General features: G+C 39.5%; 1 protein-coding gene across 1 annotated transcript in view; it reads right to left on the bottom strand.

Annotated features, from left to right (window-relative positions):
* KCNQ1 (potassium voltage-gated channel subfamily Q member 1) overlaps window positions 1–15,111 on the bottom strand; it is a 371,368-nt gene that overhangs the window by 270,457 nt on the left and 85,800 nt on the right. The window contains exon 5 of the mRNA XM_019474489.1: window positions 361–487. Coding sequence (XP_019330034.1) covers window positions 361–487 — 127 coding nt within the window. The remainder of the gene's footprint in view (window positions 1–360; window positions 488–15,111) is intronic.

Genomic DNA, 15,111 nt, shown 5'->3' with positions numbered 1-15,111 from the left:
GCGGGGGGGGGCGGCCGTTCAGTATTTTTAAAAAAAATACAGTTGTAGCTATTGTACAGTGTCTGGGATCCCAAGGTCACAGGAGACAGGACTATGGCCAAGACTTATTTCTGGCAAAGCTTCAGATCACTTGTGAAAAGAAAACACCCTGCTCTTCTGGAAAAACAAACCAAGCTATGTTTGTTCTCAAATGACAGTGCCATGGATTCCTGAAAGGAAATTCAGATCTACATTAACACTAATGACAAGAGCTCTTGCTCTAACTTGGCTTCAACTACTGCAGAAATTCCACTTCTCAAAACTTTCAAGGACAAGTTTTACTCATTGTTTACGTCAACTTTGCAAGCTGTGCATACTCACCAATGATTGAAATAGGCTTCCTAGCAAAACGAAGCCTTCCCCATATTCCAACGTATTTACTGCGGCATCCTGCTGACCATAACCGAACCACATACTCTGTTCCAAAGAATACCACTAATACAATTTCCTAAAAGAAACAGAGAACTAGATTAATTCTCTACTCTATGACTTTCATCTTTTTTCAGAATGAATTAGGAAACGCTAAAATAAAATGTAAAATTTGGAAGGTGAGAAAAATGTCAACTATACCAAAATGATCTAAAGTAATATAGAAAAACCTGTCAAAGTAAAGAAAGAAAAGATTAAGAGCAAGTTTAAATACTTTAATTGCATGCAGTTTGGCTTGTCTACACGTACTAAAACTGAAAACCATTCTGTACAATTCACTTGGTCTAATTCAAACAAAAGGTTTCCCGACTGAGCCAAAGAAAACAAGCACAGTCTGTATTCAGAAGATGAGCATTTTGCTAGCTTATTTCATTTCGGGAAGAGGTGTGCTTCACATTCCATTTACCATATCAGCTTAACCTCCCACTTATTTATACTTTTTCAGTCTTCCTTTAACCTCACATGAACTGAAGAAAGATTTCTAGTACCCATTACCAATACGTCAGTCTCCAGGTGCTCTGAAAACATAGTGAGATCTCAAGCACACCTTTCCCATCCTCCTGTCAACAATTAGAGATTTCAGCAGAAACAGAGGTCTAGTCCTGAAGCACTGCTGGTATCAAGCTATGTGTCAACCACAGACCTATGCTAGGGTCTGACTTTGGAAATGCCTACAAAGTGATACATGTGAAAGACATCTGACATTCTTGTGGATTAGACAGAGGTACAATTATGTCATATTTGGAACTTAGTCAATGTGCAGATACACCTTGCTTTTCTACAGACTGGTTGAGCACCGCACACTCAGCATAGTTTCTTCAAGTATCAGGGAGCTGCAATACTTCCTTATTGGCCAACTTGATTAATAACTTGCCACATTCTCTATCAGAGCCAACAGCAAAATCTACTAATTGGAATGGTAACAGTGGCTTGTAATTGAAAAGACACAACACATGGCATATGGGAAGAATAAAGCAGAGAAACCAATCATAAGGTATCACAGTTATATAGGATAATGCAGATTAAGAGAACGAGCTGCTTATTTCATAGAATGATTTAACATAAAGAGCAACTGCAGAGAAGACATGCTACTCAACATTTTATCCAGCCTCCTCACATTTCTGGAGGGTTCACTGCTGTTTTTCATAACAGATTGGCAAACGGGACTCAAGATGGTACCTATGATTGTTTTCTAAATTAACTGAAATAACCAGGATACAACCCTAGTCCAGTCAAGATGAATGGGAGCCATATTATTAGCTTCAAAAATGCATGGGACATTGCCCTGAGTACTGAGTAAAATAATAGGTCTGTATACAGCAAAAAGAGGGGAAAAAAACATTATGCATCAGTTGACTTTGCTATAATCTTTTCGCGGCTCTAAAATGCCAGTCTCCTGATGGCATAACAAACTGTTCATCTCAGGGCACTACAGTGTTGAAGTTCGACTCTGTGACACTGCTAGAAAAGCTAGGAGAACATTAGCCAGTACTCTTTCCCTTAGTTTTGACAATCTCATAACCTGTGCAAGATGTCAGATGCAGCAGAACAGCTATCACAATTGTTTATAGTCACTTATATTCCAGTTAGATTTTCAAGATATAATGAAACTGTCTACATCATTGGTTGTAATAAACATGAAGCTCAGACCCTTCGACCCAGCCAAGAATATCTTCTACAGCTTCGTTCCGAAAGGAGCCACCAGAACCCTTCACTTTTTTTTTTTTTTTAAATTGGACTACTATTAAATATTTTTCAATAAAATAAAGTCATAATGAACGTCATAAATCTAAAGAAACAACATCTGCAGCAGACGCTTTAAGGAAAGCCTGTGTCTTATGACAGAAGCTTCAAACACAATGAAACTCTCCCTTTGCCCAATTTCACCTAATGTCATTTACAAACCTACAGTGAATGGCAAAATTATGAGCCCTGCTTTACATGAGGTGCTGTTGAATTGTCACAGCAAAATAAAACACCAGAGGCCGTCTTTTCCAATCAGGTGATTGTATTCATTTCACAGACATGGTCAATAAACTCTAATATCCAAGTATTCTTCTGTGTGCAGAAGGCTAGTACATCTCCTTTCATTGCTACCACGGAGAAAACTCCCTTAACAGAAGACAATAGCAACCATACAGGGAGGAAAAAACTGTCCTTCATTCAAAATAACTAATTTGAGGAAAGGATGTATGGCCTCACACCATATGTGATAGCACAGATAATACTGTTCAGATATCCCCAAAAGCAAAAGAACAACAAAAAAATTATCTTGATAGGCAAAGAAAAACCCAGAAAAAAGTTAATGTTTTAGCACAATGAAACCACAAACAGCACTCTGACGAGACACCATGGCCTTGTCAGGATCATAGTTTCAGTTTTATAGCAAGAAGGTAGAAAGTGAAAGCCTGGATTGTACTTTAAAGAAGTGTGTATTCTCTGCGTAGAAAATTTGCATCAGAGTTGTGTGCGTATGTTTTTTAAAGGCCCTCCATGGTTCATTGGATAACAGGCACACCAGCAAGTATGCAAATGGGGGCTGTCCCAAAGACAATGCGACAGACACACAGTCAATGGTTACTGTCATCGAGCTCTTTGCGTGACATGCAGACAAGCTTAGAGAACATTGATTGTCCTATAGACTCCGGTGACTGGAGGGAACGGCCAGTCGGCTTACACCAAGACACATTTTTCACTCCTGACGTTTTGATAAAGGCTTATTGACCTAAATGAGACCCAAGTTATTCAGGGAACATCAGGGGTGAAAGTGCACAAGCTGTTCTTCATGGTCATACACAAAAACTTCAGGTATCCATTAGCAACTGGCAAATTCCCCCTCCCCTGCCCGTGGCTGTGTGATGGACAAAAGTGGTTTTAATATCTTGCACTGCATAAGTCTAATAAGTAGTCTCCTGGGGGTGGGGGAGGCTGATGAATTTCTGTCAGTACACACTTATGTTAGCGGCCAGAAACTTGCAGACAACAAGGAAAAAAATACATTTGAAAATTATGCCTTCCTGAGCTACTAAAATATTGCCTATATTTTCCCAATTAATAGCTTAACATGAAATTTTACATTACCTAGAAGGATGCCAACCTGATCCTTAGTTCATTTAGGCTGGTGGTAATTAGGGCTAATTCCATTTAATAGGAGTTACCCTCACAGAGAGCAGCAATGCCTCACACCTGAGAATTTCAGCAAATCTGAGTTGCACTACAGATTAATTTGGTCCACTGTTTCTTCGATACTTTCTTCTAATTGCCTGCTTAACACATACCTACTAAGTGCACTGTATAAAAATTTGTGCTTCTCACAATGTATCAGCTAGACTGAAACATAGCTTCGAGAAGCTGATATAGGAAAATGGAAGAATAAAGTGCTGAGCGGACAGATAGGATGTAAAGAATGGGTGAAATAAACAAAGCAACATTCAGCACAAGGGAAAAATTAAAATACAGAAAAAATAACTGCCTGCAAAACACTAGTAGGAGTGGGGATTAAAGCTAAGTGGAGGAGTTTTCTTGGTTAAAATTACAGACACACAATAACTGCACTGTGCAAGGACCCACTCAACCCTATGTAACTTAATTGTGATCTCCTTTTTACAAGGTGAAAACAGAAATACTAAACTGAGATAAAAAACTTATACTGACATGGTAAAAAGAGGCCTCTGAGATGTGACAGTCGTGTACCTTCATACTGTAGGCATACAGGAGCCCTCTTGCTTAAGAGGAGAGACATTTTTTCCTTTTAATTATTGATTTGTACATGGTACCCTCACTTCTGCCATCCTTCCTGCTCAGCCCAGGCATATGCTTAATGCCATCTTCATGCCTTCTCAGCCACGTACTCCCAACACAGCCAAGTACCAGATTAATTCTGGATGAAAAAGTAGAGAAGGTGAACATGAGATACACAAGATACACTTGTAGATTGCTTTTCTTGAAGAACTCTATCAGTGTCGGTAACTCTCCAGCTGTGAGCAACTTCTCACATGTAAATTCACAACACTTTCAGCTAAAAGGAACAGGCAGACAAGGCTAGTGTAACAAGCTTTGGGCATTTCTGCTGTGGTACAGTGCTTGGTGAAACTACAATAGATCTCCAGGTAACCATTTACCAGATGCCAGGGAATGAACTGTTTCTCATAAAGACCAGTAAAGGAGCTTGAGTCCTCACTGCTGCATTGGTGCAGGAGTGGGGTCAGCGTGTGAGACCCATTTCAGAAGTCTCACAACAGATCTTTCAGTGCATCTCACTACTCACTTTCACGGTTTTGACATGGAAACAGAAGTTCCTTTGAGTTGATCAGGTACAGCTTTGGGAATTGCTTCAAGTATAATGAAAGAGCCATCAAAACATAAAAATCATCCTCAGCCCAAGACAGATATGTCATAACTTAATCACCTGGCTAAAGTACAGCTCTCATCACCTTATGAAGGAACTTGGGCAGGATCCATAAAAACATAGTCCCCTGACAAACATACCCACGCTATCTGTCATTACAGCCCATAACACCACAGTTCCCATGGATTAATCACAGTTTCATAATTAAACCCACACAGGGAACACAGAGAAGGGCTCAACGAACAGCTGTGATGAAAAGCCCATGTATTAGGTTCGACTTACACCAAAGAACTGGACCTGTTATGGGTAAGGACACTTTAACTATCGCCTTGACAAACTTTGGGATGCCATTAGGCAAAAGAACAAGAAAGTCCCTTCCATCAGAGGACAACAGGGAAAAGTTACTTATGAAAAGGACTGTGACCGAGCTGAAGTAGGAACCAGACGTCTTCAGCTCTGTGACTAGAGAGTCAGATCTATGAAAACAAATACACACAAGTATATTAGCAAAATGAATATCTAGTTTATTTTGCTAATAAATGCATCTTGAAAAGCCTTTCCTTTACTACTCCACCCCCACTGGATTGGAAGAGCTACAATCCGATGTTGGGAGGCATCCAACATCCACACTGTGAGATAAAGTGCTGTAGCAACTCCAAAAGGAAGGACAGAGTCCCTAAACTTAGCTGAAGGAGATGTTTTTAAGCAATTAGACAGATTAATAACTTGGGGGAAAAAAAACCCACAACAAAACCCTGAAATAGGATGGATCATGACACCATAACAACAGCTATTTAACAGATAAAGAAATTGCCTCTGGAGGCTGAGAAAGCATCTGCATAGAGAATACATTGCCTGAGGCTCTGCCTGTAGACCTCAAAGCTGTAACTGGTCATGGAGCATCACAGAAGTTCATGCAACCATTTAATGTGGGAGGACTAGATGAGGTCATCTGAAACCTGTTATGAATAAGAATGCCTTTAGTCTGAGTCTAGACTTTTTTCAATTAACTCCATAAACATAAGAGAGGTAAAACACATGTTTTAGGAGCAAGGAGGCAAAGCATACCGCTATGTTATTCTGATTGGCTACAGAAGACTGAAAATCAAAGACGACATACAGCTTATTCCGTCTGCCATAGAAGTGGCTGTCCTAAGAGGAAAAGGAGATAACAAGCACAGGAAAACAAGAGGCATTGATAAGGGGGATGACTTTAAGCCTCATAAGCACACACTTCTTGTATTGTAAGAATTTCCTCCCACCCCAATGTTTTACTGGGAATAAAACTCCTACCCATCTCTGCCATATCACAAGCTCTATTACATTATCCTCATTGGAGGGATCAGCCACGTTATTCCCACAATTCTTTCAAATCTGTCTTCTTTCACATTCTAGCTTCAAGGATGATAAAGTTCCCATGAATTCCTTTAAACAAGGAAATAAGCTTTCCCATCGCTTATATAAGGATTGCATGCCAACCAGCATTACCTTAGCTATAAGATTCCTGTGGCACTACCTGCACCGATACCTATTTGTAAGGCAAGGCAACAGAAGAGCTCTGCTACAGAGCTAGCGTGCCAACAGTAAAGTGGAGCAGTAACCTCCTCGGAATCTCAGGCAGCAGTAGTGGAGCGAGGACACTGCCAAAAGTTTTGCTCAGAAGTCATGACAAGGAGGTCTCTGAAGGAGCCAAGAGAGGGGACAATAGATCTGCTGATACTAATGCAAAGTGACGAATGGGGCACTTGCCGTCAGCCAATGGCTGTGCAGCTAGATTGGGCAACAGAGAAACAGGCTCAGCATCTTCACAAGCAGGGATGCAGCATATCCTGTACAGCCACCGAAAGGTCAAAAAAAGGCAGAAACTTGTCTCTCATGTAGAGCAATAGGTTGTATTTACACTCAGAGAAGGATAGCACACAAAATCCGAACCGCTGCGGGCTACACGTTAGTTCAGAGAGAGCTAGAGTCCACTTCACAGCACACTGTTCACCTGACACCTCAGGGCTTACAAAATGCTTCAGACAGCACTTGTGTATAGCCCGAGCAGGGTATGCAAATTAACAGCAGGGAAGGCAACTGTTTCTTCTAATCTCACTCACTTTGTACAGAGAGGCCCCTCTTTGTTCTGTTGAGAAAGGCAGGATTTTTTCCTGAAAGCTGTACTGTGTTTTCTAAGATACACAGAACAGCAAAATCAGATGGCCTAGGCAAACAGACAAAGACAGACACCAAGCTCCACAAAGTAAAAATCCCAACTTGATGAAGTACAGATCAAAAATAAAAAGATAAATGGTTTTTCATATATATAAACACTTACCGAGCAACAGCAAGTGCCAAAAGCGCTATTTAGAATTGGGGATTTTTCTCTCCCTACTTAATCTCCTCACTTCCAAAGATCTTGTAAATTGCATCTTTTCAAGTGAAAAACAATAATGATAAGTTTTTTAAAAATGTTTAAAGCTAGAACACTTGGTGTTCCTTCCTTTCAAAAAGTCTAGTATCATTTGCTAAAATTCTTTATCTAGCATATTTGGCACCAAATGATTAAGCAGGCAACAAAAAACAAAAAACATGATATCACATTTCTATCTTCAGAGACCCATAATTAATCCTAAGAAGTTACTGGACATCATTGAAGTCCCCTTATTAATGTTTTTAATTAAGATGAAATAATATTTACATAAGTGTTCATGTTCTGAAAAAAAAGGATGCTTACTAGGAGACAGAGTTAGAACAGTTGATTGTGCTGAAGCTTTTCTATTTTCCCTTAATCGGTGCCGAGAGCACAGAACAATAGCACTGGGAGCAATAAAGAATACTGCAGGCCTGCAATTTTAGGTAGATATATTCCAAAGGCTCCAAGCAACTAAATCCTATTGAATTTCAATAGGAGTCAAGCACCTAACTCCCTTAGGTGCATTTAAAAAGCCTTTAATTGATTTCCTTAGCTGTCTTCTCACTAGAGATTTCAGCCAAATCCAAACGCAGGCAGTTGAAATTTTTCCACTGACTACAAAAGGCCTCAGATGTCAGTGGTGTAACTTTGCACGTGAAGGCATGGTCTCAGAGCACGGCTGCGTTAGAACAACTTTCCACACCGTCACCCCTGCACAAGTCTCTTCATAACACAGTCGTCTTTAGCTTTTGAACTTAGTTGCTGATGATATCCACCAGGAATTTATAGAAGTAAATGAAGCTGGGCTTGCACATTTAGTTTACAATACTTGTTTTAGCGTGGAGTTCTCCCCCAATCACAGAGTATGCTCAAGAACTACACTTTAAATCTGAAGTATTTGGCAAGAGAAAGGAAGTGTCAACATGCTAACACTGGCACAAAAGTGATTAAAAAGCCCCACTCCTTTCTGTTTATTTCATGCACCTCTTATTCAGGGCTTCATAGAAGTCTCTAGAAGGAATTAATACAGGACCCTCTCCTTCAAAGCAAAAAATGCTCTGGCTTCTACCCAGTGCAGCATATGCTTAATTTTATATCTCACTGAATTCAGAAGAACTATTCACCTACTTAAGATTAAGCACACATACACACAGTTCACAGAGATGCATACTCATTCATTAGTACATACAATATGCTAATACGAATAGAAAGGAACTGTTACAGACTATTAAAAAAATCAGTCTAAGCCAAGTAGTCTATATTTTTATGTTACAGAGAACTTTTCACATTAACACTATTTACACAGCGGCTACTTTCCCTGATCCGATTATTTTTATCCTGTCAAGTATCTTGTTGCATGCTTTTTGTTAAAGAACCTTCCTCACTCATTTTTAAAAAAGCTACTTCATGTCCACTGTGTCCTACACTGAGCAGTTCATAAGTCTTCCCTTTGCTACACAGCTAACACTGAATTTATTGGGGGACCTCATGAAAAGGCTGTATGCCTGGTTTTTTTCTAGCTATAAATGACAGGGCAATAAAAGCTATTGTGTCTTCCAGCAAACCATGTTTCTCTTATACACTTCGACTATCACTGTTACAACACTATTCCTTTCTGAGAGAAAATAAATATTGCACAATATCTCTTACCTGAAAGCAGAGCCACACGAAAGGAAGAATCTGGCCACTATCAGCACAGCTTAACCTGCAATAGCTTCACTTTGTATACTTAAAAGATAATGTAATGGTAGATGGCATTTTTAAGATGTAATGGCCAAGGCCTGGTCACCTGTTATACAGTTTGGTAACAGCAACACTTGAAATCTAGTGGTTTCAGATATACTGATGTACTTTTTTGTTTGTTTGGTTGAGGCCACACTGTGGTAGCAGCCAGGAAGCAACAATACATTTTAAAACAGAAATTAGAAAGATTATTGATGAAAAAATATTTTTGTTCCACTGGTTTTGAAAAATGGAAAATAACTTTAAGCTTTCTGTGATTATTCATTTTTCCTCCTTACTCACATCTTTTCATTCTATTAGAAAAGGGCAGAAGAAAAGAGGAAAAAGACTGGTAAGGATGGGAAGATAGAAACCTCTAGTTTTCAATTATCTTTTACATAAAATTAATGTTTGTTCTTGAAAAAATAGTGTTTTTCAACAGAGTCATATTTTTACACAAACTGCAGCCAGGTTTACTTTTAGATTTAAATTTTAGTGATTTTTTTTCTTTTTTTTAATGTATAGAGTTTTTAAACACAGGATGTATATCTGCAGAATCATCTCTAGATTTAAGGCATGAGAGGGAATACTTTTTTATTATAAAGTAGAAAATTCAGGAGCTACATTTTTCTCCCTAGAAACTTGCAAAACAAGGACTGTAAGAAAATAAGCTTTAATGAAATTAATTTTCCTTTTTTGTCATTTCTCTCCCCCTGTAAAGTCAGCAATTGACCAAGGATATCTACATTCCCACTCTGCAGTAAACCTGATCGCTGAAGCTCTACTAGTTCTTTGAGCGTCTCACTCCTCCAAAGTTGACAGCACTGCATGTGCATCATCTCAAACTTACCCAGAGCTCAGACATCCTGACCTATGAAGATTTCTCAACTTAAGGGCACTATCCAGCGTCCACACAAAGAGAAAACATGCCTGCAAGCTGTAGCAATGCCCCTCTTCGTTCCCTGGGTAGGCAGGAGTCAGGAAGACTGAAAAGATGGGGGAAATCAGAGCTTGACTTGCTATTCAGCTACAGGTTTCTCATATGGCTTTGAGCAAACCACATGCAGTCTTTAACTCCGTTCCAAATCAGAGAAACCCACTACTCTCACCACCCTCTCCCACACAAATGCTCCAAGACAACGAGATAGTAGCACTGTGGATGGATGTATAGCTGGATATGCACAGCGACATCATGAGGCCCCCACATCTAAATCCCATGAGCTATTATGAGCTGTTTCAACAATGTGCTCCTGCAAAAGCAGGTACAGAGTACGCTGAAGAGGAACTCTTTCTGATGAATTTCTAACTTCTCACCTCTCTTGTGTAGACAAGACATCCCCCCCAGCCCTGCCCTCCCTCCAAGAAAGGAGTTACAAAATGGTACTATGCGCTAGACAGCCTTGCTTCAGGATTCTCAGCTCTACCCTTCCAGCTCCTCTACGTGGTTTTCAGCTTTATGGGACCCTCTCTGGGATGTGACATGTGTTCCGCAAGTAAGACATTTCCAGAAGAGTGAGAGGTCACCAAAAGCAGGACATTACCTCTACTTCTACATATACTCATGATACCCTCTTTCTCTAGAAGCAGCATGTTTTCAAAATTCATCCTCCAAAAGTAAGATTTCTGGCCTGAGCAATGACTGTGCTCTTCAATAACAGTTTAACAAGAACTAAATTTCAAATGGACTAACACTGGTTTCAACTACCTCCGGATAACAAAGGGAAAAAGAAAATTTTCATTTTTCCCAGACTGGCAGGACAGCATTGCGGGATAGAGCCATCAAGTTCTGAAACAAAATCCTGCGTGGTTAGAAGTGGGGCATTCCTTTCACACACCTGGGCGACTGCTGCTCAGTTACCGGTATCAGGCTCAGTGTTGATAAGAGTTCAAGTGCCATGTTTCTGTTTGACATTCCCATAAACACAACCTGCTTTTGCCTCAACATACTTGAGTCTCTCCTAGGCCTGCTCCAGGGAATACGCATCATGCTCTTCCACACAGCTGCAAAAACAGTCACACACTAAACCTGTAGTCCAGGCACTTAATACTTCTCACAGGGAAACACATGTGCTAGTTTAAGCTAATAAAAAACCTCTCAGATGCCATATGTACACAGCCCATTCAGTCAGCATTTTACAGTTGCCTCTAAAATTTGTGAAGGAGGAGAGGATAATTATTTGACATGCAAAATAAACCTAACCGAAGGCAACAAAGTCAGCATTTTCAGCTAAGTGGCAAATACATTTCACATACTGAAGGCAAGTAGTTTCCTCCTCATGCCAATTTCCTGCGCTCGTTCCAATCAGCAAGCATTAAACAGTTGTGGCTATCATTCAGCGCATCAGGATTACAGCATACCAAAATGGGAAGTTAATTTATACCAACCAAAGCATATGATTAACTCAGTGCAAACTCTCCCTAGAGCTTTGATAATGTTCCAAACAGACCAAACTAAACTTACATTTGCAAAATGAAGATATAAGCCAGATCTCTCTGAAGTTGCATACCCCATTAACCAAGCTACCGTTATGTGCAAAGACTTATATTTTTACTTGGATTCATGTTTATATCAGTTTTGGATCCAACAGAAATAAATGGTGCAACAGAGGCAGCTCTTTGCAGAATTCAAAGTTACGAAAGGAGAACTCCAGCTCTGTGAAACTCCCTTCACGCACTATCACCTTCCCCCTGCTCCCTTTACAAATAAAGGACAAGTGCACTATTCATTGCAGGAAGAAAAAAATTCTTAAAAAAGCCATGGCCTTCTCAGTGGCAGCCGGTCTGAGCTTCAAGACATCAAATACCTCAGGAAACTAATAGGCATTATATGGAATGAATTTAACAAAAAAAAACCCCAAACGATATTTGGCAGAATTCAGCAACACTGTACTCCAAAACTCTTTGGAAAAGGAGAGACCCTATAAAAGCAATGCCTAGGACATGTCAAGAATAAACTACAGGCTCTGCAACAGTACATAGGCTAGCAGGCAGCTGATGTAGCAAGCAAAAGCCACCCGACCAGAAGAATCCCCTCTGTGGAGTGGTACTTGAAGAGGGAAAAACAATTGCAACTTAAAGGAAGGGGCACAAGAAGCATGGTTTAGAGACAGATGAGCCTTTTCTGTGCTGAAACATTGGGCAGTGCAGGACAAATTTAGAGTCCACTTTCAAATATACATTATTAGAACAACCAAAGCACCGGTTATGCATTTTAAATGCATTAACATATCAGAACATCAAACTGGTAGCAGTGGAGTGGGACTTCATATTATTGCATTACTATTGCGCTCATTTTTCTAAAGCTTGAGGCATATCTGCTCTTTATATGAGCTATACTTCCAGGTGATTCATGGTACGATTTTTTCTAGGAAAAGCTGAATTTGCTAGGGCCTTCTCTTTGATCTGAGATTAAATGAGCTTAAATTAGTAATTAAACTAAACACATCTTTGGAAACGCCCGATTTCCAAATATTTTTTCCCAATACCTTACGTGATAAAGCAGTCTTACTCCACAGCTAGACAAATTCTGTCAGTAATCATAAAAACTTTTTTGTTTTGGGTTTGGGTTTTTTTAAATGCCAAAAGATCATCCAATTTTTTAGCCTTCCCTTTACACCTTCTCTGCAGTTCTCGATACTCACTGTTTCAAAACATTTTTTTAGTATGTGTCTCCTATTTAAGCCTCTCAAGATCCCATTGTGTTAGGTGTGATATTAACACAAACTATAAGTCTAGTCTGGACACCAAAGGTCTTACTGCCAAATCAGAGAGCTAAGATTACCCACTGGAACCGAAGATCCTTATCCCACCCAAAAAGATACTTGTTCAGCAACGGAGGAACTAGTATGAACCAACACTTGTACCAGTTGTCTTAACAGAAATGAAGCAAGAGGTTACATTAAAGAAAGGTAACTTCTTGCTTTAAAGCTACTCAAACTTAGTATTTACTAACCCAACATGCAAGCCACCACTCTATGTGACAAACAACTGAAACGTGTGACATTTTTCACATCATGTCATTACTGAGAGGTGATAATGTTCTTTCCACTGCAAAATGTTCTTTTAAAGCAGTTATTTTCTCAGTATGCAAAATAAATAATTACCAGGCTAAGTGCTTCTCTAGGACTAAGGGGGAGGAAAAAAAAGGAGGCCTGATACACAACAACCAAATACTGACACATGAACAGTACATGTAAAGAGTTTGGGTTACATCCTTTTTTAATGGTTTTACAAAAGAAAGAGTACCTCAAGTGGCCAAGACCTCCAGAAACGACCGAATATCAAAGGTTTTAGCCAACCTTACAGATCTTACAGGAGGAAGAGGCTACTTAAACTGCAGTTCAGTTTGGATAGTTTTCCAGTTTTCTTAAAGCATCAGTAAAGGTGGCTAAAACATGGAAACCAGAGTCAGAGGCCTGTCCTCCTCTACTGAAGGGAGCAAGGCAGCAAAACCAAACTCACCCATTTGGTGAGTTCTTTCTCAGTGGATGAAACAAGTGGGTCTGCCATGCTTGGATCTGCATCCTATTTCCAGCTCTGCTAAAAATGGCTTTAATGACAACCTCGTGTTTCCCCTTTCCCGAACATAACACATTGCACATTTAACTTTGTACAGAAGTGTCAATTGCTAGTACTGTTCAGGGTGTAATTAATAACAATTACATTACACTAGAAAAGCACATAAGGGACTGCTTTGTGTACAATGTGCAATTCCTCATCAGCTGGATGGCCAAAGGAAACTTACTAGACATGAAAGTATGGTACAGCTGTGTCCCATAACTGGGTATTTGAATATTTATAAGCTATTGCACTTGGGATACAAAAGGTGATGACATGAATGCATGTTTTAATAAGTCCATCAATAAAGCTTTCCTCATTAGAAATCTGCCCCGAGCATGTTACATCAGAGAATTCTGTTATCATGAACCATATTACTTGTCCCAAATGGCATACTGTTAAAGCCAGAAACATTGTGCCTATTTAAACAGCATGCTTTACAGTACTCAAAGTGGTAGAAACTCTCTGGTAATACTATCTGTGGTTTCACACCTTTTGAGTAATAGTAATGAATATTTCATTCTATGAAGACATGAAATGTGTTCATCTCAGGTGCTAAATCACTCTGAAACATGCTACAAAAGACCTCTTTTTAAACACTTTGTGAATTATTTGCAGGCTGTGGGAATTATCTCTTCAATGAATTTGATTATTTTTTATGTTTAAAAAGATAGCAAACAATTGTGGTTGTACAATAAGCAATCAGTTCTCAGCGCAACACCAAGTGGTTACCACCACGTGACTCCTAGTATTGCTATGAGAAGTCATGTTTGACTGTTTCAATCTTAAGCATAATGTTAAACATGGATACATTTTTTTAACATGGAGAACAGGGCGAACAAGCTTTGAGGAGGGGAAAAAAAAAAAATCCATTGCAAACTGGAGGTATTTGTATACTAACTGGCTACTGCACTGATGTTTTCCATGGAAATTCCAGCCGCATTAGTTTTGGCAGCAATTAAAGACTACTTTTGGAATCCTTAACAACATTCAAGGAGTTCCTTTTAACTTTACTTCATGTTCTGTAGTTCTTTCTACTCTTTAAAGCAGGGAAAGCAGGTTTTTTTCCAACCTTCAACTTGTTTTACTGTTAAAATAAATACAAAGATAAGTCAGTCAGAATTCAGGCTTAAAGGAACCCCACTGAAGTATTTATTCCTCTTTGAGAGCCGAGAAGCTCCTCTTTTGCTCAGGTTGCACCTCTTACTGCTGCTCAGTACATTGTGCAACTCCGCCTGTGAGCCAACACGATCATAGGACTCAATGATAAAAGAAGCTATTCAGAGTTTTGGCAGGAAGGATACTTCTGACATTTTGTTTCATCTGAATCACAGGATTAGACTTTGGCTCAGGGCTTTAACACTAAGTTGCCTGTGCTACATCACACAGCGCTGATTTCTGACACCTCTTCCACTGTATATCACTTTATTCTTGAATATTCCCATCCAAGTCAAGGAATGACCCTTGAAGCAAGCTGCAATCCGTAACAAACAAGCGCAGCTGAACCTATCTGTTGAAAAGGGAAGATTACACCCTTACACTACATATATCTAAGTACTGAGCCACATAATCAATGATTTATGCTTCTTGAAAGGAAAACACAAACAAAAGCCAGCAT

The sequence above is a fragment of the Aptenodytes forsteri genome, unplaced genomic scaffold (genome assembly GCF_000699145.1).
Source record: "Aptenodytes forsteri isolate BGI_AS27 unplaced genomic scaffold, ASM69914v1 Scaffold8, whole genome shotgun sequence".
NCBI classification, from domain to species: Eukaryota; Metazoa; Chordata; class Aves; order Sphenisciformes; family Spheniscidae; genus Aptenodytes; species Aptenodytes forsteri.
This window is presented reverse-complemented; position numbering and strand designations above follow the sequence as displayed.